A 24,208-nucleotide genomic window follows, 5' to 3' on the forward strand; every position below is an offset into this window, starting at 1 on the left:
TCATAACCTGGTTGACATCCAGCGCATTTTTGTCTGGAGATTGTGGTGGACATTAGCATGCAAAAGCAGCAACGTCTTAAATATTATCAGAGGCTGTTATCTGCAAGGCAAATGGTGGAGCAGATAAAATGAGTGTTTATCGCAGAGATTTGTAAAACATGTATGACTCATGGCTTGACCCTCTGAGCTGTGCACACAGATAACGGCGTGTGCCGGGAACTCGGATATTTTCTGACGAAGAGCTGATCCAGAGTTAATCACCTTCACAGTCTTCACATAGTCAACTGATGAGTGGAGCCACCTCTGCTTATTTACGTGCTGCCAAGTGTAAAATGTGAGATAAAACACAGCGTTCTGTTGCCCGGGTGGAAATCTATCATCCACAACAGATCGCTTTGAAGTGTGGCTGTGTTACATTCTTTTGCTCTGCTTGTTGGGAAGCACTTGAGATCAGTACGACTGTGGTTTGAAGTATTACTTCATGACGTACGCACACAATCCAGGCTGGCATTTGGTCGCTAATGTCAGGGTGGCGCGGCGGTAGAGTTACTGCCTCACAGCGCCGGAGACCCCGGTTCCATCCTGACCACGGGTGCTGTCTGTGCGGAGTTTGCACGTTCTCCCCGTGGCCTGCGTAGGTTTTCCCTGGGTGCTCCGGTTCCCTCCAACACTCCAAAGCTGCACAGATTTGCAGGTTAATTGACTTTGGTAAAAATTGTAAATTGTCCCCTAGTGTGTAGGATAGTGTTAGTGTATGGCATGATCGATCGCAGGTCGGCACGGACTCAGTGGGCTGAAGGGCCTGTTTCCACGATGCATCTTTACATTTTAAAGATACAGCCAACCAGCGATCCCCGTACACTAACACAATCCTTGCACACTAACACAAGGAACAATTTACAATTCTACTGAAGCCAATTAACCTACAAAACGTGCACATGCACTCTCTCCGAAATTCTCCATATATTTATTGTAAACGGAATTTCACCTCAGATTTTGTGTCAGCTGAAGATGAGAAGCACACTGCATAATTGTCAATCTATTCGTTCTCATGAATAAATTGAATGCAGAGTTATTATTATTCTCATCTCCATGTCTTAGCTGCAAATTGGTGGGCTGGTTTGTGACCACAATCAGACTAACTGCAGTGTCCCTCTCGGACCTGAAGGCCCATTTAACTGATTGGCATACAGATTGCTTATTATCTTTCAGGAAACCCTGGGCCCATTGTGCTGTTTCAGACAAATAACGATCCATTGTCAAAAACCTGAGTGGGGGATAAAGCAGAATTATTTTGTTTAATGAAACAATTTCTGCAATGGGACATAGAAACATCGAACCATAGAAAATATGGTGTAGGAGTTAGTCTATTCAGCCCTTCAAGCCAGCAACCGCCATTCAATATGATCATGGCTAATCATCCAGAATTGGTACCCCGTTCCTGAATTTCCCCGCCCATATCCCTTGATTCCTTTAGCCCCAAGAGCTATATCTAACTCTCTCTTGAGAACATCCAGTGAATGGGCCTCCACTGCCTTCTGTGGCAGAGATTCAGATTCTCATTGGTTTTATTCCAGGCAGAGAATATCTGTTGTTTGTGATATTAATGAATGATGCGGATGTTCGTGGAGACGGATGGGTCGCGGCGAGTGAGGAAGGGTGCAGCGGGAATCCGCTCACTTACTGCAATGGCCGCTGGATTTTAATCCGAGCATGCGTGAGATATTACACTTTGTGAGGTTGAAAGTCATGGGAAAGTATATATTTAATGCAGAGACACTTAACAGCATTGATGTGCAGAGGGATCTTGGGGTCCCAGTCCAGGGGACATTTACAATGATACCAAGCCAATTAACGGACAAATCCGTACGTCTTTGGAGTGTGGGAGGAAACCGGAACACCCGGGGAAAACCCACGCAAGTCACAGGGGGACCATACAAACTCCGTCCAGACAGCATCCGTAGTCAGGATCGAACACGGGCCTCTGGCGCTGTGAGGCAGCAACTCTACCGCTGCACCACCGTGCCGCCCAAGGAAGGAGTTCCATGTTCAGGTTTGCAGATGGCGCTGAGTTTGAGGGGACACAGCAATGGGAGCAAGAAGATGCATTGACAGATTACGTGAATGAGTAGAGCTAATTCGCCAGGTTGTGAACCCGTGCAATTTTAATTCAAGATAAAAAGCAAATTTCCAAATTGCAAGAAATTGGGTCATTTTCAGGTTGCAAATAAACCTGGGAATCGCTCCATCTCCTTCCACCTCAACCCATCCCTCCGACTTTACATTTCACTCCTCTCCTTATCTGACACCTTTTACATAGAAACATAGAAATTAGGTGCAGGAGTAGGCCATTCGGCCCTTCGAGCCTGCACCGCCATTCAATATGATCATGGCTGATCATCCAACTCAGTATCCCGTACTTGCCTTCTCTCCATACCCTCCGATCCCCTTAGCCACAAGGGCCACATCTAACTCCCTCTTAAATGTAGCCAATGAACTGGCCTCAACTATCCTCTGTGGCAGAGAGTTCCACAGAAAAACTTTTTCTCATCTCGGTTTTAAAGGATTTCCCCCTTATCCTTAAGCTGTGACCCCTTGTCCTGGACTTCCCCAACATCGGGAACAATCTTCCTGCAACTAGCCTGTCCAACCCCTTAAGAATTTTGTAAGTTTCTATAAGATCCCCTCTCAATCTCCTAAATTCTAGAGAGTATAAACCAAGTCTATCCAGTCTTTCTTCATAGGACAGTCCTGACATCCCAGGAATCAGTCTGGTGAACCTTCTCTGCACTCCCTCTATGGCAATAACGTCCTTCCTCAGATTTGGAGACCAAAACTGTACGCAATACTCCAGGTGTGGTCTCACCAAGACCCTGTACAACTGCAGTAGAAGCTCCCTGCTCCTATACTCAAATCCTTGTTTTGTTTCCTTTTCTGTCACATACTCCACCTATCTGCTAATCAAACCCTCCTCACGTGTGTCCACCTATCACTTGCCTGCCCCCACCATCCCACCAACAACTAGAGAGCAGTCCTGAGCTACTATCTACCTCATTGGAGACCCTTGGACTATCTTTGATCGGACTCTACTGACTATATCTTGCACTAAACGTTATTCACATTATTCCTTTATCATGTATCTGTACACTGTGGACGGCTTGATTGTAATAATGCGCTGTCTTTCCACTGACTGGATAGCGCTGTTCCTTGGTAGCACATGACAAGAAACTCTCATTTCCAGCTTTGCCCCTTATTACAATTTCATAGGGGACATAGGTAAACGTCGCCTGTCTGTTCCCTCCACAGATGCTGCCTGACCCGCTGAGTTCCGCTAGCACTTTGTGGTTTGTTCAAGGATAATTAGTGCACCAGACAATCACAGCTGAAACACAAATGAAAGAGGGGGGTTGATTAGAAGATGCTGGTTTATAAAACCAAGGAAGAGATTTTCAAAGTCTGAAGGAGGTCCATGGCCTCCAGAGATGCTGCCTGACCCTTCGATCTTCCAGCATCTGCAGTTCCTTCCTGACCAACATGCTGCCTGACCCGTTAAGTTACTCCACCTGTATCCTCTGCATCACAATGCACACCTCTTTTAGCATTATCTCCCTATCTCGTACTTTTTGTCATTTCATCTCAGTCCTTGTCCAACTATTTTCCAATCTAAACACCCCCCCCCTCACCTGCATCCACCTATCAATTGGCAGAAGGGTCTCAATCCAAAATGTCACCTACCCGTGTTCTCCAGAGATGCTGTCCGCCTCGTTGAATTACTCAATATACTTGTGTCTATTTTTAATAGCAAAAGGATTTGAGTATAGGAGCAGGGAGGTTCTACTGCAGTTGTACAGGGTCATGGTGAGACCACACCTGGAGTATTGCGTACAGTTTTCGTCTCCTAATCTGAGGAAAGACATTCTTGCCATAGAGGGACTACTGAGAAGGTTCACCAGACTGATTCCTGGGATGGCAGGACTTTCATATGAAGAAAGACTGGATAGACTCGGCTTGTACTCGCTAGAGTTTAGAAGATTGAGGGGGGATCTTATTGAAACTTACAAAATTCTTAAGGGGTTGGACAGGCTAGATGCAGGAAGATTGTTCCCGATGTTGGGGAAGTCCAGGACAAGGGGTCACAGTTTAAGGATAAGGGGGAAATCTTTTAGGACCAAGATGAGAAAAACATTTTTCACACAGAGAGTGGTGAATCTGTGGAATTCTCTGCCGCAGAGGGTAGTTGAGGCCGGTTCATTGGCTATATTTAAGAGGGAGTTAGATGTGGCCCTTGTGGCTAAAGGGATCAGGGGGTATGGAGAGAAGGCAGGTACAGGATACGGAGTTGGATGATCAGCCATGATCATATTGAATGGCGGTGCAGGCTCGAAGGGCCGAATGGCCTACTCCTGCACCTAATCTCTATGTTTCTATGTTTAATCACTTGACAGGGCTTTGCCTTGCCCCCCCCCCCCCCCCAGCCTCCCCCCCCCCCCCACCCAACACAATGGGTCTGAAGCGAGGCCCAGACCCAAAATGTCACTATCCATGTGGGGGAGGGGACAGCAGATGCCGACAGATGCTGAACCGAAGATAGACACAAAATTGCTGGAGTAACTCAGCGGGGCAGGCAGCATCTCTGGAGAGAAGGAATGGGTGACGTTTTGGGTCGAGACCCTTCAGTTGGGTCTTGACCCGAAACGCCACCCATTCCTTTTCTCCTAAGATGCGGCCTGTCCCACTGAGTTTCTCCAGCATTTTCCGTCACCATCCATGTTCTCCAGAGATGCTGCCTGACCTGCAGAGTTACTCCAGCACTTTGTGTGTTTTTTTTTTGGTAAACCAACATCTGCAGTTCATTATGTCTCCACCTCTTTGTGTTATTATTTTTTTTTTAATTTAAGGCCAAAGACTCTTGTTCTAGCTTCCTCCACACTTAAAGGAAACGATGTATAATTAATTACAGAAAACGGCTCCAGAGTTTTGGAAGAGAAGTTAAACATTAATCCAAATTCTTTCAAGTAGGGCAATGAACTGGATCAAAATATTGTGCTCACAGACTTTATCAATTAAGGGTCGGCACAGTGGTGCAGCGGTAGAGTTGCTGCCTTGCAGCGCCATAGACCTTGGTACGAATCCGACAACCGGTGCTGTCTGTACGGAGTTTGCATGTTCTCCCTGTGACTATGGTAGACAAAAGTGCTGGAGAAACTCAGCGGGTGCAGCAACATCTATGGAGCGAAGGAAATAGGCAACGTTTCGGGCCGAAACCCTTAAGGGTTTCGGGCCGAAACGTTGCCCATTTCTTTCGCTCCATAGATGCTGCTGCACCCGCTGAGTTTCTCCAGCACTTTTGTCTACCTTCGATTTTCCAGCATTGCAGTTCCTTCTTAAACTCCCTGTGTGACCATGTAGGTTTTCTCCGGGTGCTCCAGTTTCCTCCCACATCCCAAAAACGTACAGGTTTGTCGGTTAATTGGCTTTGGTAAAGATTGTAAGTTGTGTGTAGGATATTGCTAGTGTACGGGTTGATTGCTGAAGGACCTGTGTCCGCGCTGTATCTCTGAAGTCCAAAGAAACGATGTGTTATTAATCACACTAAAAGCTTTTAGAGTTTTGGAAGTAACGTTAAACAATAATCCAAATTATTTAAAGTGGAGCAATGATCTGTATCAAAATATTGTGCTCATGGACTTTGTCAATGAATGGAAGTACGCAGAGAGCAAACTTGGCCGTTGGCATTTAAAGGTAGGACGTGGAACAGAGAAGAGTACAGCACTAGAACAGCACCTTCGGCCCACAATGTCTGTGCCGTACATGACGCCAAGGTCATCTCTCAGCTACTTGCACTTAACCCATATCTCTCCGAAGATAGACACAAAAAGCCGGAGTAACCCAGCGGGTCAGGACCAAAGATCCTATAGCGAGCAAGATAGTCGACTCGACGAAAAATACCTAGTACGGTCATGGGCAGATTCATCGGTAATTTTTGGCCCCATTTCTGTAACCGGCTTCCGTCTCTCCCATAGGATACTAGTGCGGAGACGGAAGCCGGTTACGGAAACATCCTCGTAAAAATAAAAGTTATTTGGGAAAAATCTTCTCCTCATTTTCAGAATTTTAATTTATTAACACAAACTGTTCCCCCGCAACGTTGATTACACTGCGAGTCGGGTCGGGTCCGGTTACGTAAATGGATGAACTAAAGGCCCACGTTCCGTTACGTCAGCCCATTGCATTTAGCAGGAGTGGTCTATCTTGCTCCGCTATAGGATCTTTGGGCCAGACAGCATGTCTGGAGAAAAGAATAAGTGACGTTTCAGGTCAAGACTCTTCTGTCAGCAACTTCACCTCTTCCTTTTCTCCAGACATGCTGTCTGACCCACTGAGCGACTCCCCTTTTTTGTGTCTATTTATTTGGTTTAAACCAGCATCTGCAGTTCCTTCCTACACATCCATATCTGTCCATTCCCTGCATTTCTCCGTGGATTTTCACCTTGCCATGGTGGAGAAGCTCGTGTGGACCTGAGATCCTGAGAGCGATGCCGTCTGGAGCTATGCTCCTGGTAGGGCCACCCATGGCGGTGAGGTCGAGGGGGAGGTCTCTGACAAAGAGCAATCCAACCAAGACCTCAACGGTGGAACAAAGGAGGACGATGGCTGACCTTAGTGGAGTGTCACAACGGCTGGGAAGGCGGATGAAGGCTGCAGCAGAAAAGGGTCTCTGGTCGTCTTGGGACTCCATGCCACTGGATCCTGACCCAGATCTGTCAAGGACCGTGGGGTGGCTGTCTGTGCACCAGTCTCCCCACGTTAAACAAAGTCACGCACAGGCGCCCTCCTAAAAGAGGACAGTCACACTCGTTTCGAGTGACCACTGATGATGAAGATGAAGATGATCCACAAGCCTCCTAAATACCACAATCATATCTACCTCAACATCCAACCCCGGCAGTGTGTTCCAGGCACTCACTACCCTTCATGTGTAACAAAAAGGTTGCTCTGCACATTTCTTTTAAACTTTGCCCCACTCACCCTTAAGGGCATCGACGGCATTAACTTCACGTCCCTCATATACAACCAGTTTCACCATAAATTAGCAAGGACATGGATATCCTAGACATCTACTTGTTCTTGCATTGAAAATTAAGGAAGACAGATGCTTAAAGAGCCAGGGGAATAAATTGGAAAAGCAGAAGTCGTCAATATAGTTTAGTTCAGTTTATCGGCATGTGTACCACGGTACAGTGAAAAGCTTTTGTTGCGTGCTAACCAGTCAGTGGAAAGACAATACATGATTACAATCGAGCCATTCGCAGTATACAGATACATGATTAAGGGAATAACGTTTAGTGCAAGGTAAAGCCAGTAAAGTCCGATTAAAGATAGCCCGAGGGTCTCCAATGAGGTAGATAGTAGTTCAGGACCACTCTCTAGTTGTTGGTAGGATGATTCAGTTGCCTGATAACAGCTGGGAAGAAACTGTCCCTGAATTTGGAGGTGTGCGTTTTCACACTTCTGTACCTCTTACCTGATGGGAGAGGGGAGAAGAGGGAATGGCCAGGATGAGACTCGTCCTTGATTATGCTGCTGCTGGCCTTGCCGAGGCAGCGTGAGGTGTAGATGGAGTCAATAGAAGGGAGGTTGGTTTGTGTGATGGTCTTGGCTGCGTCCACAACTCTCTGCAATTTCCTGCGGGCTTGGATGGAGCTGTTCCCAAACCGTGCTGTGATGCATCCCGATGCAACGCTTTTTACGGCGCATCTGTAGAAGTTGATGAGAGTTGTTGGGGATATACCCAATGCGCTCTTTTTACACCCTGGAGGACTGGTTTATGAGAAAGTTACTGGGCCAGCCATAACACACAGTGCAGGAGGAACAAACAATGGCGTTTTGATATCGGGGACCCTTTAAACAGTCTGAAGAACCTGAAATGTCACCTGTCAATGCCCTCCACAGATGCTGCCAGACCCGCTGAGTTCCTCCAGCACTTTGCGTTGTGCTCATGAGTCCAGCATCTGCAGTCTCGTGTCACTAGATTCAAAGAGTGTTACAGTATGGAAACAGGCCCTTCGGCCCAACCTGCCCACACTGGCCAACATGCTCCATCTACACTAGTCCCACCTGCTTGCGTTTGGCCCATATCCCTCTAAACCTGTCCTATCCATGTCCCTGTCTAAATGTTTCTTAAAGGTTTCAATAGTCCCTGCCTCAACTACCTCCTCTGGCAAGCTTGTTCCATAAAAACCCACCACCCTCTGCGTGAAAATGTTACCCCTCGTGTTCCTATTAAATCTTTCCCCCCTCATCTTAAACCTACTGTGTCAGATTCAGATTCAATTTTAATTGTCATTGTCAGTGTACAGTACAGAGACAACGAAATGCATTTAGCATCTCCCTTGAAGAGCGACATAGCAAACGATTTGAATAAATAATAATAAGTGTCCAGGGGGGGGGGGGGGGGGGTGGTGATTGGCAGTCCCCGAGGTACGTTGTTGAGTGTGTCCTCTGGCTCTCGATTCCCCTAGCCTGGGCATCAACCCTGTAACGGGTATAGCTTGGATCCAATAGCAGCACAGAGTAGTAACACAGGAATTGGTACACCGTACTCACACAGAGGCTCAGGATTGAGCGAGGGTTCCGAAGAGGGGCAGGCAGGAGACGTAGTCAGGGTAGCGGAAGGTCCGGTAACCAGTAGATCCAACACACGATGCAAACAAACCAGCAAGGGACAGACGAAAGGACGGAATGGTCAGGGGCAGGCAGGTTCGAATCCGTGTCAGCAGTCGGGAAATCGCTGGAGAGTCTTGCATCAATGCTGAGAACAATCTGGCACTGTGTGAATGGTGAGGAGAGTCTATATACCGGGTTAATTGGTGATCAGAGGCAACTGAGTGCAACAGGTGAGGAGAGTTGGGCTGATGAGAGGGGAGTGGCTGGCAGGCAGGCGAGGAGAAGGAGGGACCGGTGGAAAAGTACTGGGAGGTGAAGTGGATGAGAATGAGGAGAGGGCAGACTGTGACAAACCCGATCTATTCCTCTCATGATTTTGTACACTACTAGTCTAACCATGCCTCCCATGCTGATATATATGGTCCTCTACATCTGCATGCTACTGTAACTAAAATCTTATTTCCTCTCCTAGGCCTTGGATGCGTAAGGGACCACTTGGTGTTGGTACTCTTCCAAGTTGACGCCTTGCATCCCGAACCATCGAGAACGATATTTCTTGCCATATATCCCAATATACACTATCGCTGATTCAAGAACATATCTCAACTCAAGCAAAGGTTGGTGGGGAAGGGTGCGTTTTGGGCGTTTCAGTGAAGGACATAAAACAAGTTGGAATCGAAAATAGACACAATAATCTGGAGTGACTCAGCGGGACAGGCAACATCTCTGGAGGGAAGGAATGGGTGACGTTTCGGGTCGAGACCCTTCCTCAGATGTTACATCTGAGCTACTCCAGCTTTTTGTGTCTATCTTCAGTTTAAACCGGCATCTGCAGTTCCTTCCCACACAAGCAAGTTGGAATGGTAGTTGGTAAAATCCATTTGGAGATGGATTAATATATTAATATCACTACAAATTGTAGAGAGACGCAAAAAAGCTGGAGTAACTCAGCGGGACAGGCAGCATCTCTGGAGAGAAGGAATGGGTGACGTTTAGGGTCGAGACCCTCCTTCAGACCCAACCCAACCCAAAACATCACCCATTCCTTCTCTCCAGACAAGCTGCCTGTCCCACTGAGTTACTCCAGGCTTTTGTGTCTATCTTCGGTTTAAACCAGCATCTGCAATTCCTTCTTACTATAAAATTGTATTTGTGCACAGTCAAAGCTGTAAGCAGCCCTCGTTCTGAGGGTGAACACAGCATTAAATATAAAGCATTACAGGCCTGTCTGTACCACACCGCTGTGCAGCATCCATCGCATGGCAAATACTCTCGACCTGATCCACTTCTTTGCTGGGAAAGTTGAAAATGCAGACACAGGGGGAAATAAAATCCAGAGATTTCCTCTCCAAATACCTCAGGCAATTGGAACTAGTTTGGGAATTCAGTCTGCCCCCCCCCCCCTCTCTCTCTCTACCTCTCTCCCCATTCCTTCTCTCCTATCCCTCTTCACTTTCTCTACCCCTCGCTCCCCTTCCCCTCTCCTATTCGCCTTTATTTTCTCTACCTCTACTCCTTACCTCCTCTCTCCTTTCCCCCATACCACCCTCTCCTATCCCCCTCTTTCTCTACCTCACCCCTACGCTCACTATCCCTACCCCAACATATTCCTTCCCTCCCTTGCCACTCCGCACGTCCTATCCCACCCCTCCTCACCCTTGCCTCCCACACTGCCTCCCCTCCCCCCACCTCCTCCCTCCCTCCCTCACTCTCCCCTCGGTCCTCCACATCCTCTCCTCTCTCTTCTCTCTTCACACGCATCCACCTCTCACTCCTCCCTCCTCTCCCATCCTCCTCCTCCTCCCCCCCTCCCCTCCCATCCCCCCCTCTCTCCTCTCTCCTCCCCGTCCCTACCCCCTCCACCCCCTCTCCCCCTCTCTCTCTCCCCCCCACCACCCCCCTCCTCCCGTCTCCCCCACCACCTCCTCTCGTCTCCCCCTTCCTCCTTCTCTCCCCTCTATGTCCCTCTCCCTCTCCCCCTCCCTCTCTCCCTCCCTTCCTCCACCCCCTCATTCCTCTCCCTCCCACTCTCTCTTCTCCTCCCTCGCTCCCTCCCTCCCTCTCTCCAATTTCTCTTCCTCCTTCCTCCCTTCCCTCCCTCCGTCAGCGGCAGCTCCTTGGAGACGGGACAACAGAAGGTGCTGCGGTGCCCGGGCCGGGACGGTGCCTGGGGCGGCGGGACAGCGGGTAGGGGCCGGCTCCCCTCCCCGTCCCGGGACACTCAGCCCCCGAGGGCTGGGCTGGGGAGGGAGGGAGAGAGAGGGGGGAGAGGGGGGTAATGAAGGAGGGATACAGAGAGTGTGAGGGAGAAGTAGTGAGTGAGGGACAGAGTGAGGGAAGGAGATAGGGAGAGGGAGGAGGAGAGTGGGGAAAGGAGGTAGGGAAGGAGGGAGGGTTAGGAAGGAGAGGTAGTGAGTGAGGCATGGAGGGTGGATGGAGGGAGGGAGGTACAGGGTGGGATAGAGGAAGGGAGGGAGTGGGTGAGGGTGTGTGTGGGATGATGGAGGGGGTAGGTGTAGTAATGAGGGGTAGAGGGTGGAAGAGGGAGGGTGGGGGGGTAAAGAGGGGGGGGGGTAGTGAGTGAGGGGGGTAGTGAGGGAGGGGGGGTAGTGAAGGGGGGGAGGTAGTGAGGGAGGGAGTGAGGGGGGGGGTAGTGAGGGAGGGGGTAGTGAGGGAGTGTGAGGGAGGGGGGTAGGAGGGGGGGGGGTGAGGGGGGGGGGGGTAGGGAGGGGGGGGGAGGGGGGGGTAGTGAGGGGGGGGGGGGTAGCGAGGGAAGGAGGGGGTAGTGAAGGAGGGGGGTAGTGAGGGAGGGGGGGTAGCGAGGGAGGGGGGGTAGTGAGGGGGGGGGTAGTGAGGGAGGGGGGTAGTGAGGGAGGGGGTAGTGAGTGAGGGTGGGGAGGGGGGGAGGGGATATGTCCAGGGGTCACAGAGATCGCCCTGGTACATAAATCACAGCCATCGCATGGCCAAGGTCAGGATGACAAGGTCACGGTGACTTTGAACTCGGGCACCTCGCGTTGTGCCAGGTTTGAACCTTAAACCTGTTCTCCGGGAACGCGGGGTTGTTACGGCTACTGGGAGACCAGCAACACACAGAGAAACCAGCCCAGGCCCCCCATAGAGTCATCGCCAGCCCATACACAGAGCCCACTCTCTCACAGACCCCACCAGCCCACGCAGAGACCACCACCGTCCCACAGAGTCCAACCAGGGTGGAGAGAGGGAGACACTATCAACCCATAGAAGGGGAGAGACCACACTCCCATTGAGAGACAGCACTGCCATTGAAAGACCACCCACCCGGAGAGAGAGAGAGAGGAAGACCACCCACCCAGAGGGAGACCACCAGCCCACAGAGAGACCACCAAACCACATCCCACACAGATACCACCACCCCCACCAGCAACCCAGAACATCACATTGCCACCCACCCACTGTGTCTGTGCCAGTTGTGCCTGGGCCATGCAGCTTATACCTGTACAAGGTTTATACAAAAAAGACAGAAGTTGAGCTTATTGATCCGGTATATTTGCTGTATAGTTTCAATAAACCGAATACCATGTTTCCGCAGATACCAAGATGGCCGAGTGTGGATCAAATGATCGATTTAATGAGAAATCACAGTTGCAGGAGTTAAATGAGAGGTTCTGTCACTATGTACAAAATATGAAATGCTTGACAGACCAGCTCGAAATGGTAAGGCATTGCCAAGTTTACCTCAGAATGACTAAAGTTTTCTTCTGCCTGTTCTTCCTGTTTCTGAAGCTCTTTGAGGTTTTTTTTAATCATATGGTATGATACTTTATTTGTCACGTGGACCGGGGTACAGTGAAATTCATTTTTGTACACAGTACAGTACAAGGATCTATACATAAGCACTTTGATACATCTTAGATCATCATCTCCAATTTGGTCTCCAAATTTGAGGAAGGACATTCTTGTTATTGAGGGAGTGCAACAGGTTCACCTGGTTAATTCCCGGGATGGCGGGACTGTCATATGCTGAGAGAATGGAGCGGCTGGGCTTGTACACTCTGGAGTTTAGAAGGATGAGAGGGGATCTTATTGAAACATATAACATTATTAAGGGTTTGGACACACCGCTAGAGGCAGGGAACATGTTCCCGATGTTGGGGGAGTCCAGAACCAGGGGCCACAGTTTAAAAATAAGGGGTAAGCCATTTAGAACGGAGATGAGGAAACACTTCTTCACACAGAGTTGTGAGTGTGTGGAATTCTCTGCCTCAGAGGGCAGTGGAGGCCGGTTCTCTGGATGCTTTCAAGAGAGAGTTAGAGCTCTTAAAGGTAGCGGAGTCGGGGGATAATGGGGAGAAGGCAGGAACGGGGTACTGATTGTGGATGATCAGCCATGATCACATTGAATGGCGGTGCTGGCTCGAAGGGCTGAATGGCCTACTCCTGCACCTGTTGTCTATTGTCTATCTCAGATACATAACAAGTGTTTCGCAGTTGTACACAGAGACAGTGGACAGAGTCGCCAGTTTAGTCCCAGTTGTTGTAAGTGCAGGGATCTTGCTCTGACCATGAAGGTCTGTTGTCATGGCGGCGTTGCAGGGCCGGCCAGGCCAAGCGTAGCCGTGATGACCTCCACCGCTGTAGGCCGTGGGCGGCCCACGTGCTTGGCCTCTTGGAGCGGCGCCCGGTCCAGCCAAGCCCCAGGCTGTTGCAGGGCCTCCAGTGGCCCACTCCCCCCGCCGAGGCCGTGCACTCCCTCCCACAGCCGGTTTGCTCACCAACCCTCCATCCCACTCCGTCTACTCTGGGCGGGAGTACCGGGCCTCCCATGTGGGTTCCCGGTCTACGACGCAGGTCCTCGATCCACGGTCTTCATCAGGCGGGGTTGAATTGCCAGGCGGGTCCTCGGGTTGTGAAAACCTCCATGTAAATGCAAGACCTTTTAATCAGCTGTAAAGATGTGATCGGCGTGGACTGCAGTAGCAAAAGCAGCCGCAGAATCGTAGACCTCAAGTGAATCGCCTCAGTCCTTTCAGATCACGAGACCTCTATTTGATCCTGACCTCGGGTGCTCCTCTATGTGGAGTTTGCACGTTCTCCCTGTGACCGCGTGGGTTTCCACCCGATTGCTCTGGTTTCCTCCCACATCCCAAAGACGTGTGGGTTTCCAGGTTAATTGGTCTGTGAAACTTCCCCTAAGAGCGGATGCAAAAAGTAGGATAATGGAACTAGCGTGAACAGGCGATCGAATGCCAGTGCGAATTTTGTGGGTCGAAGGGCCTGTTTCCATGCTGTATCTTTCAGTCGAAAAATCAGCCTTTCACCAGAACAAGATAGAAATATTAGATTAGGAGAAGACCAATCAGCCCTTCAATCCACAGATTAATGGTCAAGGAGTTGTCATACGGCACAGAAACAGGCCCTTCAGCCCATGTCATCCATGCTAACCAACATGCCCCATCTAAGCTAGTCCCACCTGCATATGTTTGGTCCATATCCTTCCAAACCTTTCCTATCCATGTTCCATAAGTGTTGTTCAATATTGAATCCTGTTTCAATAGTTGAGATCCTGCTTGGTCTACAGTCTTGGTTCAACATATTGGCCTTGTGTCCTTATCCTAGTTAATACCTTAGGTGATAACATCGCCCTTGGACTGAACATTTATCGTTGACCTGGTATCCATTTCTGTCGTGAGGGAGAGTGCCAAATTTTTACCAGTGTTTGCAACTAGAAGCATTGCTGAATTCCACCTTGAAATGTCTGTCCTCTGGTCGAAAGAATCCTGTACCTTGATATCTGGGTAGGAAGGAACTGCAGATGCTGGTTTACACAGAAGATAGGTTCAAAATGCAGGAGTAACTCAGTGGGTCGGACAGCATCTCTGGAGAAAAGGAATGGATGACGTTTTGGGTTGGGACCCTCCTTCAGACTCAATGATGAGGAGGGGGGGGGGGGGGGGGGGAACTGGAGGTGAGAGAAGGCCCCTTCATGATGTACACTCCATTAGTTCCCTGAATATATTAAATTATTAAAATCACCTTGCCCGTTAAATTCCAGGGAGTGGTTATAAAACATACCTGAATACATGAATATTATGTGTTAACCTTTAACTATAACTTTGTTGATAATATTTGACTCAAGGTTGGTTTAGTTTAGAGATACAACGCGGTTACAGGCCCTTCGGCCCATCGAGCCCGCTCCGACTGGTGATCCCTGCACACTAACACCACCCTACACACACCAGGGACAATTTTACATTTTTATCAAGCCAATGAACGTACAAACCTGTACGGCTTTGGAGTGTGGGAGGAAACCACAGAACTCGGAGGAACCCACGCAGGTCACAGGGAGAACGTACAAACTCTGTGCAGACAAGCACCCGTGGTCAGGATCGAACCCGGGTCCCTGGCTCTGTAAGGTGGTAGCTCTACCACTGTGCCGCCCCAATTTGTGGGTTCAGATCCCTGGACCGGGCGAGGCACTCCATCGCGGTGCTGAGGGAACGCTGCATGGTTGTCCACGTACATTAGATGAGGTGTGGGCCCAATGCCTGCTCTCCAATCGATGCCAATTACCTCATGTCGACATTTCAAAGGAGAGCAGAGGAATTCCCTTTGGAATCCTGACCAGCATTTATCCTCCAACCAACATTTGGGAGCTCGCTTTTACACTTATCCATTCCAACTTGACAACCGCACTTCGGTAGAACTTTGTTAGTTCTCAAGGAAGACTTAAAAAAAAGCTGGAGAAACTCAGCAGGTGTGGCAGCATCTATGGAGCGAAGGAATAGGCGATGTTTCGGGTCGAGACCTTTCTTCTTCAAGGTTGAGAGAAAATTTCCTCGGATGTTGCCAGGACGTGAGGGCCTATAGGGAGAGGTTGAGCAGGTTAGGGTCTTATTGCTTGGAGCGTAGGAGGATGAGGGGATGATCTGAAAGAGGTGTACAAAATCATGAGTGGGATTGATCGGGTAGATGCAGAGTGTTTTGCCCAGAGTAGGGGAATCGAGAACCAGAGGATGTAGGTTTAGGTGATGGGGGAAAAGATTTCATGGGAATCTGAGGGGTAACTTTTTCACACAAAGGGTGGTGGGTGATTGGAATGAGCTGCAGGTGGAGGTAGTTGAGGCTGGGACTATCACAACGCTTAAGAAACATTGAGACAGGTACATGGATAGGACAGGTTTAGAGGGGTATGGGCCAAACGCAGGCAGGTGGGACTAGTGTGGACTGGACATGTTGGCCAGTTTGGGCAAGTTAGGCCGAAGGGCCTGTTTCCACGCAGATTCTATGACTCTATGCAATGTAAATATTTGCCCGAACTAGGTCAGTTTCTGAGATGAGAGTCTTTTCCTTTCAACAGAGACTAAACAAGTCAGGTCTGTATTTTAGTTTAGTTTAGATTACAGATACAACGCGGAAACAGGCCCTTCGGCCCACCGGGTCTGTTCCGACCAGCGATCCCCGCACATTAACACTATCCTACACGTAACCCGTACGCCTTTGGAGTGTGGGAGGAGACCGATGATCGAAAAAATTCACGCAGGTCACAGGGAGAACGTACAGACAAGCACCCGTAGTCGGGATCGTACCCGGGTCTCCGGCGCTGCAAGCTCGGTAAGGCAGCAACTCTAACGCTGCGCCACCCGACAAAATGTTTTATCACCCGCTCTCTCCACCGGCTGTTTATAGGAATTTATAAACCCCTTCATCCACAATGTTTATATACTTTGGAGTTTAATGGAATGGGTGGTATTTTGTTGAAACATTGGCAGGGGAAGAAAGGGAACATGATGGGATAGATGTTGACACAAGGAACTGCAGACGCTGGCATCTTGGGGCAAACACAAAGTGCGGGAGGAACTCAGTGGGTCAGGCAGCACCTGTGGAGGGGGTGAACAGATGACGGTGTGGGTTGGGATCCCTGTTCCGATGTTTTCACTCGTGGAAGACTGTCAAATGAAAGCCTTTGACAAGGTCCCACGCAGGAGATTAGTGGGCAAAATTAGAGCACATGGTATTGGGGGTAGGGTATTGACATGGATAGAAAATTGGGTGGCACTCAGGAAACAAAGAGAAGGTCCCTTTCAGAACGGCAGGCAGTGATTAGTGGGGTACCGCAAGGCTCAGTGTTAGGACCGCAGCTATTTACAATATATATTAATGATTTAGATGAAGGGATTCAAAGTAACTAGCAAATTTGCAGATAACACAAAGCTGGGTGGCAGTGTACTGTGAAGAGGATGCTATGAGGATGCAGGGTGTGAAGTTGGGTGAGTGGGCAGATGCAATGGCGGATGCAGTATAATGTGGATAAATGTGGGGTTATCCACTTTGGTGGCAAGAACAAGAAGGCAGATTATTATCTGAATGGTGTCAGATTAGGAGAAGGGGAGGTGTAACGAGACCTGGGTGGTCCTTGTACACCAGTCACTGAAAGTAAGCATGCAGGTACAGCAGCAAGTGAAGAAAACTAATGGCATGTTGGCCATCATAACGAGAGGATTTGAGTATAGGAGCAAAGAGGTCCTTCTGCAGTTGTACAGGGCCCTGGTGAGACCACACCTAGAGTATTGTGTGCAGTTTTGGTCTCCAAATTTGAGGAAGGACGTTCTTGCTATTGAGGGAGCGCAGCGTAGGTTCACAAGGTTAATTCCTGGGATGGCGGGACTGTCGTATGATGAAGAATGTCAAGTGTGGCAGCCTCGCCAGCAGCTGTCTGTCCTTTCAAGCTTTTTGTTATTTTTAGTCTATCAAAAAGTATGTTTTTGGAGGTCTTTTAGTCTGTTTTATGTGAGGGGGGGGAGGGAAGAGGGGAAACAGTTTTCTCAGTCACTACCTGGTTGTAGATGCGTCTATTCTCTAAGCTGCATCTTCGACCCCCCTCGCGGGCCTACCATCTGGATTGGCGCGGCCTTTCCTGCCGGAGACCGGCCAGAGCTTTAGCAGCGGCGCAGCACTGGATTCCATCGCGGAGCGGGCAATGCCTTACCGGGAATCGCCGTGTTGGAGGTCCAGGGTTTTGGGCCTGCTGAGTTGAACACCATGGAGCTGTGGCCTGTGGACTTTAACATCGCGGAGGCCTGGGAGCCTTTGCCTGGGATCGCCAGTGATGGAGCTCCACCCAACTCGGCCTGTGGACTTTGGGAGCCGCGGTCTCCAGTAGGAAGCGGCCGATTAGGAAACTCCAAGCCGCTGAGAGTGTGTTCCTCCGTTCCGACGCTGGTGCTCTGATCATCTCGGCGAGAAGGCTTGATCATCGGGCCGTCTGTAGCGGCAACTGCAGAGGGTTCAAAGGCCCCGACCACGGGTGAACAAAGAGGAAGATGACTGAACTTTATTGCCTTCCCTCACAGTGGGGAACGTTGATTCTGCTGTGTGGATGTTCATGTTAAATTCTATCGTGTTGTGTTATTTTTATTTTATTTGTGTGGCTGTATGGTAACTCAAATTTCACTGCACCAATTGGTGTATGTGACTATAAATGTAACTTGAACTTGAAGAATGGAACGACGAGGCTTGTATTCACTGGAATTTAGAAGGATGAAAGGGCATAAAATTATTAAGGGAATGGACACGCTATAGATGCAGGAAACATGTTCCCGATCTTGGGGGAAGTCCAGAACCAAGGGCCACAGTTTAAGAATAAGGGGTCGGCCATTTAGAACTGTGATGAGGAAAAACTTTATCACCCAGAGAGTTGTGAATTTGTGGAATTCTCTGCATCAGAAGGCAGTGGAGGCCGATTCACTGGATGCATTCTAAAATGGCGGCGCCTAACGGCAGCGGCTCCTCTACAGTCGTCTGTCTTTTTTTTAATTTTTGTCTTGTTAAATGTATGTCTTGAGTTAGTTTTTATTTAGTTTTTTAGCTGTGTATTTGTGGGGGGGCTGTGGGGGAAACCGTTTAATCTCTTCCCTGTGCGGGGACCCGACTATTCCCAGTCGGGTCTCGGATGTCGTTGGGCCTAACATCGTGGAGCCGGCGGCGACCTATGGCCGAGGACTAACCTGAGGGCTCCAGTTGCAGAGCCTGCGGAACTGGCATCGCGGAGTTGGCCGTGTTCGGAGCGGGAAGAGCTGTGGTGGCGCGCGGCTGCGACCCGACTTTGGAGTTCGGAAGCTCCGGCCCCAAGCCCGGTGGACGGGAACGTCGGGAGCTCACAGGTCCCTGGTGGGAGACCGCTTTTCGGAGCTCCGCAACGGCGACTTCTCTCGCTGGAATCGCGGGTTTAAGGACATGGAGCCGGGGCCTAACATCGCCCGGCGTGGCTTAAACGGCCTCAGGACTTACCATCGCCCGCCGGGGGCTTTAACATCGGAGCCCCAGTTCGCCTCGACACTGCAGTTGGACTGCTGGACCGCGGGAGAAGGAACAAAGGGAAGAGATAAAGACTTTGCCTTCCATCACAGTGAGGAGATGTTGGAGACTCACTGTGATGGATGTTTATGTAAAATGTGTTAAGTGTGGGTCTTGGATTGTTTTGTAATGTAAAAAACTGTAGAAATTATATTTTGTTCAAACCTAGGTTTGAATGACAATAAATAGCATTCCATTCCATTTCTATTCCAAGAGAGTTCGTTAGATAGCGCTCTTAGGGCTAGCGGAATCAATGGATACAGGGAGAAGGCAGGAACGGGGTACGGATTGTGGATGATCAGTCATGATCACATTGAATGGCGCTGCTGGCTCGAAGGGCTGATTGGCCTACTCCTGCACCTATTGGCTATGCATCTGTGTAATCCAAAATATAAATTTAATCTCCCTGTTATTGTTGGTTTTGCGAATAGTGGGTTGGCTGGATGGCAGAAGGCAAAGAGTTGCAATAAAAGGCGCTTTTTCAGGTTGGCCACCGGTGACCAGCGGAGTTCCGCAAGGGTCGGTGCTGGGGCCGCTTCTCTTCACGTTGTATATTCATGATTTGGATAAGGGGATTGAAGGCTTTGTGGCCAAGTTTGCAGATGATGCCATAATAGGTGCAGGGGCAGGCAGTGTGGAGGAAGCAAGGGCTCTGCAGAAGGACTTGGACAGGTTAGGAGAGTGGGCAGAGAAATTCTGTGCAGCAAACTGCCGAGAAATGCATTTTGGTAATTAGAATAAAGGTGCAGATTATTTTCTAAATGGAGAAAGAATCCAGAATTCAGAGGTGCATAGGAACTTGGGAGTGCTGGTGCAGGACTCCCAAAAAGTTAATTTGTAAGTCGAATCGGTAGTGAGCATGGCAAATCCAATGATCCGAATACAAAAACGGATGTAATGCTGAGGCTCTATAAGGCACTGGATTTGGAGTACTGTGAGCAAATCTGGGCCCCATATCTGAGGAAGGACGTGCTGGTTGTGGGGAGGGTCCAGAGAAGATTTACAAGGTTCCAGGAATGAGTGGGGTTAGCATATGATGAGCGTTTGACCCCACTGAGGCTGTACTCGCTGGAGTTTAGAAGGTTAAGGGGGGGGCCTCATTGAAACTTACAGAATAATCGACGCTCCCACCGCGACCTGTGTATTTCACCATCGAGCAGCTCGCGGTCTCGGGTAGAGACCGTTGTCGGCACGCTCCAAACGACGCAGAAGGTTTCGATCAGGGTCTCGACCCAGGGTCTGATTTTCCCCTGAAATCACCTTATCTGAAAAATTCATGCATTCCTTCTCCAGTTATTAATGAAAATGTTCACGAAACTGCAAAAACGTTGACAAAAACCCGCTGTCTTCTTGCTCGCGCTGTAAGTGACGCCCCCCCCCCCGTACTCGGGCCCTGCCTGGAGCCTGGAGCCCGCCTCCCATGAAGGTTACGGATGTGGGATGGGTGCGTAGGGGGAAGCCGCCAGCCAGGTGCCGCCAGCCGGGAGCGAGGCAATATTGCGTTCGGGAACCACCCCTCCCCTGTGACCATGTGCTCCCCCCCCCACCCCTCAAACTCTACCCCCCTCCCCTGCTGACCCCCGCTCGCCCTCTGCCCCCCTCCCGCTGCATCTCTGCCCCCCACGGGGGCTACAGGAAGGGGGCGGCTAGGTTGGGGTGTAGACCCAATGGGTCTGTATTCGGTCGAGTGATTAATGAAAGGCCTGGGTAGAGTGGATGTGGAGAGGATGTTTCCACAGGTGGGAGAGTCTGGGTCTAGAGGTCACAGTCTCAGAATTAAAGGGCGCTCTTTTAGAAAGGAGGTGAGGAGGAACTTCTTTAGTCGGAGGGTAGTTAATCTGTGGAACTCATTGCCACAGAGGGCTGTGGAGGCCAAGTCAGTGGATATTTTTGAGGCAGAGATAGACAAATTCTTGATTAGAATGACTGTCAAGGGTTATGGGGAGAAGGCAGGAAAATAGGATTAGGAGGCAGAGATCAGCCATGATTGAATGGTGGAGTAGACTCGAAGGACCATATGGCCTAATTCTAGTCCTCTAACTCGTTTTGAACTTTGTGTGTATAAGTGTGTGTGTGGTGAAAGCAGTTCCTCCAGCAACTTGTGTTTCGCTTAAGATTCCAGCAACTGTAGTTCCAAGGTTTTGTGTGTGTGTGTGTTAGTCTGTGCATCTGTGTGTGTGTCTGTGTATCTGTATCGGTCTGTTTGGTGTGTTTGTGTGTCTGTGTATCTGTCTGTGTGTGTGTGTGTGTGTCCATGTGTGTGTGTGTGTGTGTGTGTGTGTGTGTCTGTGTGTCTGTGTGTGTGTTTGTGTGTGTGTGTGTGTGTGTGTGTGTGTGTGTGTGTGAGTGTGTGTCTGTGTGTGTGTCTGTGTCTGTGTGTGTCTGTGTGTGTGAGTGTGTGCCCGCGGCTGGAATGGCTGCGGACTTTGCGAGCGCACACCGGGGGCTCCAACATCAAGACCCGGTGTGCGACCTCGCACCACCCGGCGTGGCTATAATGGCCGCGGGACAATCGCCATCGCCAGCCGGGGGCTATGACTTTGACTCTGACAGCGGGGGGGGGGAGAGTGCAGTGGAGAGATAAGTTCATTTGCCTCCATCACAGTTATGTGATGGATGTTTATGTTAAATGTAACTATGTTGTGTCTGGGGTCTATTTGTGTGTGTTATGTATGGCTGCAGAAACGGCATTTCGTTTGGACCTCCAGGGGTCCAAATGACAAATAAATTTTGATTTGATTTTGATTTTGTGTATGAGTGTGTATGTGTGTGTGTGTTAGTGTGTGCATCTGTGCATGTGTGTGTGTGTGTGTGTCTGTGTGTGTGTGTGTGTGTGTGTGTGTGTGTGCGTGCGTGTGTGGTGAAAGGTAACTGCCTGACCCACTGAGTTCCTCCATCACTTTGTGTTTTGTTCAAAATTCCAACATCTGCAGTTCCTTGTGTCTCATCCTATCACCACATGTCCCCGTCTCCCCTGCCCAGGATCTTCCACATTTAAAATAATTGGACGTAATTGGTGACAATTATAAACCTAGATTTAAAACTTCTGAGGAGAAATGACTGGAGGAAGAGGCGGATGCGAATGAAAGAGGTGGAGGCGCTGGCTGGCACGGAGGCGCAGCGGTAGAGTTGCTGCCTTACAGCGCCAGGGACCCGGGTTCCATCCTGACTACGGGCGCTGTCTGTACGGAGTTTCAACCTTCTCCCCGTGACTTGCGTGGATTTTCTCCGGCTTCCTCCTTCACTCTGAAGACGCACAGATTTGTAGGCTAATTGGCTTTGGTAAAATTGTAAATGATCCCTCGTGTGTAGGATGGTGCTAGTGTAGGGGGTGATCACTTGTTGACACGGACTTGGTGGGCCGAAGGGCCTGTTTCCCTGCTGTATTTCTAAAGTGTAAAATCTAAACAGGTGGAAGATAAGATGGAGGAACAGTAAGAGGAGATGGTGATACAGCTGCAGGAGCAATAAGCACTATGGATCAGTGGGGTGTGACATGGTGGGGCAGGGAGGATATGTGTTGATCAGGGTGTGATATGGAGAGGGGAGGATATATATATATATCAGGGGGTAATATCATAAGTGATAGGAGTTGAAAAACTAGGCCATTCGGTGTACTGCGCCATATCAAGTCTACTCCGCCATTCAATCATGGAGGATGTTTCTCTTCATCCTAACCCCATTCTCATGCCTTCCCCCCATAATCTCTGACACGAGTATTAATCAAGAATCTATCTATCTCTGCCTTAAAAATATTCACTAACTTTGCCACCACAGCCTTCTGTGGCAAAGAATTCCACAGATTCAAAACCCTCAAATTCCTCCTCATCTCCTTCCTAAAAGAACGTCCTTTAATTCTGAGGCTATGACTCCTAGTCCTAGACTCTCCCACTAGGAAACATCCTCTCCACATCCACTCTGTCCAAGCCTTTCACCATTCTGACTTGGCCTCCACAGCCTTCTGTGGCAATGAATTCTACAGATTCACCACCCTCTGACCAAAGAAATTCCTCCTCATCTCCTTTCTAATGTCCTTTTAATCTGAGGCTGTGGCCTCTGGTCCTAGGCTCTCTTAGTGGAAACATCCTCTCCACATCCACTCCATCCAGGCCTTTCACTATTTGGTAAGTTTCAATGAGGTCTTCCCCTCATCCTTCTAAACTCCAGCGAGTACAGGCCCAGTGCCGACAAACGCCCATCATATGTTAACCCACTCATTCCTGGGATCATTCTTGTAAACCTCCTCTGGACCCTCTCCAGAGCCAGCACATCCTTCTTCAGATATGGTGCCCAAAATTACTCTCAATATTCTAAATGCGGCCTGACCAGTGACTTTATTACATCCTTGTTTTGTGTACAAGCCGTCTCGAAAATAAATGCTAGCATTTCGTTTGCTTTCTTTACTACTAATTCGACTTGCAGATTAACTTTTTGGGAATCCTGCACCAGCGCTCCCAAGTCCCTTTGCACCTCCGATTTCTGGATTCTCTCTCCATTTAGAAATTAATCCACGTCTTTAATATGGAGTGGAGAGGAGGGTATCTCTAGACCAGGGTATAATATGGAGGAGAGTGGATATTTACCGAGCAGGGCGTGTGATATGGGGAGGAGGGGAGGATATATATAAATAAGCGGGTGATATGGAGGGGAGGATATTTATAGATCAAGGGGGTGTGATATGGAGGAAGGGAGCGGAGGATATACAGTAAACCCTCGTTATAACGGACCATGGGGGGAGAATGGAGTCCGTTATTGCCGATTGTCCACTATAACAGAGTGTGGGATCCGCTCCAACCACCTAGTGGTCACTCCGTGAAACAACAGGTTGCTTTCAAATACAAAGTTCTTTTACGACACAAAATGCTGGAGTAACTCAACGGGCGAGGCAGCATCTCTGGAGGGAAGGAATGGGGGACATTACTGGTCTCGACCCGAAACGTCGCTCATTCCTTCCCTCCAGAGATGCTGCCTCACCCGCTGAGTTACTCTAGCATTTTGCGTCTACCTTCGATTTAAACCAGAATCCGCAGTTCTTTCTGACACAAAGTTCTTTTTAACAGCTAAAAATGTATTTTTGTTACTGCAAGCTAAAAATCCTAACGGCTGGTTGTTACATTGTTTAATCGTGTGAAGTGTCGATCGGAGCGATTACATGTCAAGGCCGATGCCTGGTAACGGCCAATAGCCTCCACAATGTAATTAGAAC

General features: G+C 49.4%; 2 protein-coding genes across 2 annotated transcripts in view; both read left to right on the top strand.

Annotated features, from left to right (window-relative positions):
* The window catches only part of itpr2 (inositol 1,4,5-trisphosphate receptor, type 2), a 387,486-nt gene extending 379,844 nt beyond the window's left edge, over positions 1-7,642 (top strand). The window contains exon 57 of the transcript XR_008725216.1: positions 7,602-7,642. The gene's annotated coding sequence lies outside the window, so the exon portion shown is untranslated. The remainder of the gene's footprint in view (positions 1-7,601) is intronic.
* Positions 1-24,208, top strand: part of LOC129708032 (lamin-B2-like) — a 98,611-nt gene that overhangs the window by 2,324 nt on the left and 72,079 nt on the right. Inside the window, exons 2-3 of the mRNA XM_055653574.1 lie at positions 9,140-9,284; positions 12,239-12,363. Coding sequence (XP_055509549.1) covers positions 12,247-12,363 — 117 coding nt within the window. The 5' untranslated portion in view covers positions 9,140-9,284; positions 12,239-12,246. The remainder of the gene's footprint in view (positions 1-9,139; positions 9,285-12,238; positions 12,364-24,208) is intronic.

This window comes from Leucoraja erinacea, chromosome 22 (assembly GCF_028641065.1).
Source record: "Leucoraja erinacea ecotype New England chromosome 22, Leri_hhj_1, whole genome shotgun sequence".
NCBI classification, from domain to species: domain Eukaryota; kingdom Metazoa; phylum Chordata; class Chondrichthyes; order Rajiformes; family Rajidae; genus Leucoraja; species Leucoraja erinaceus.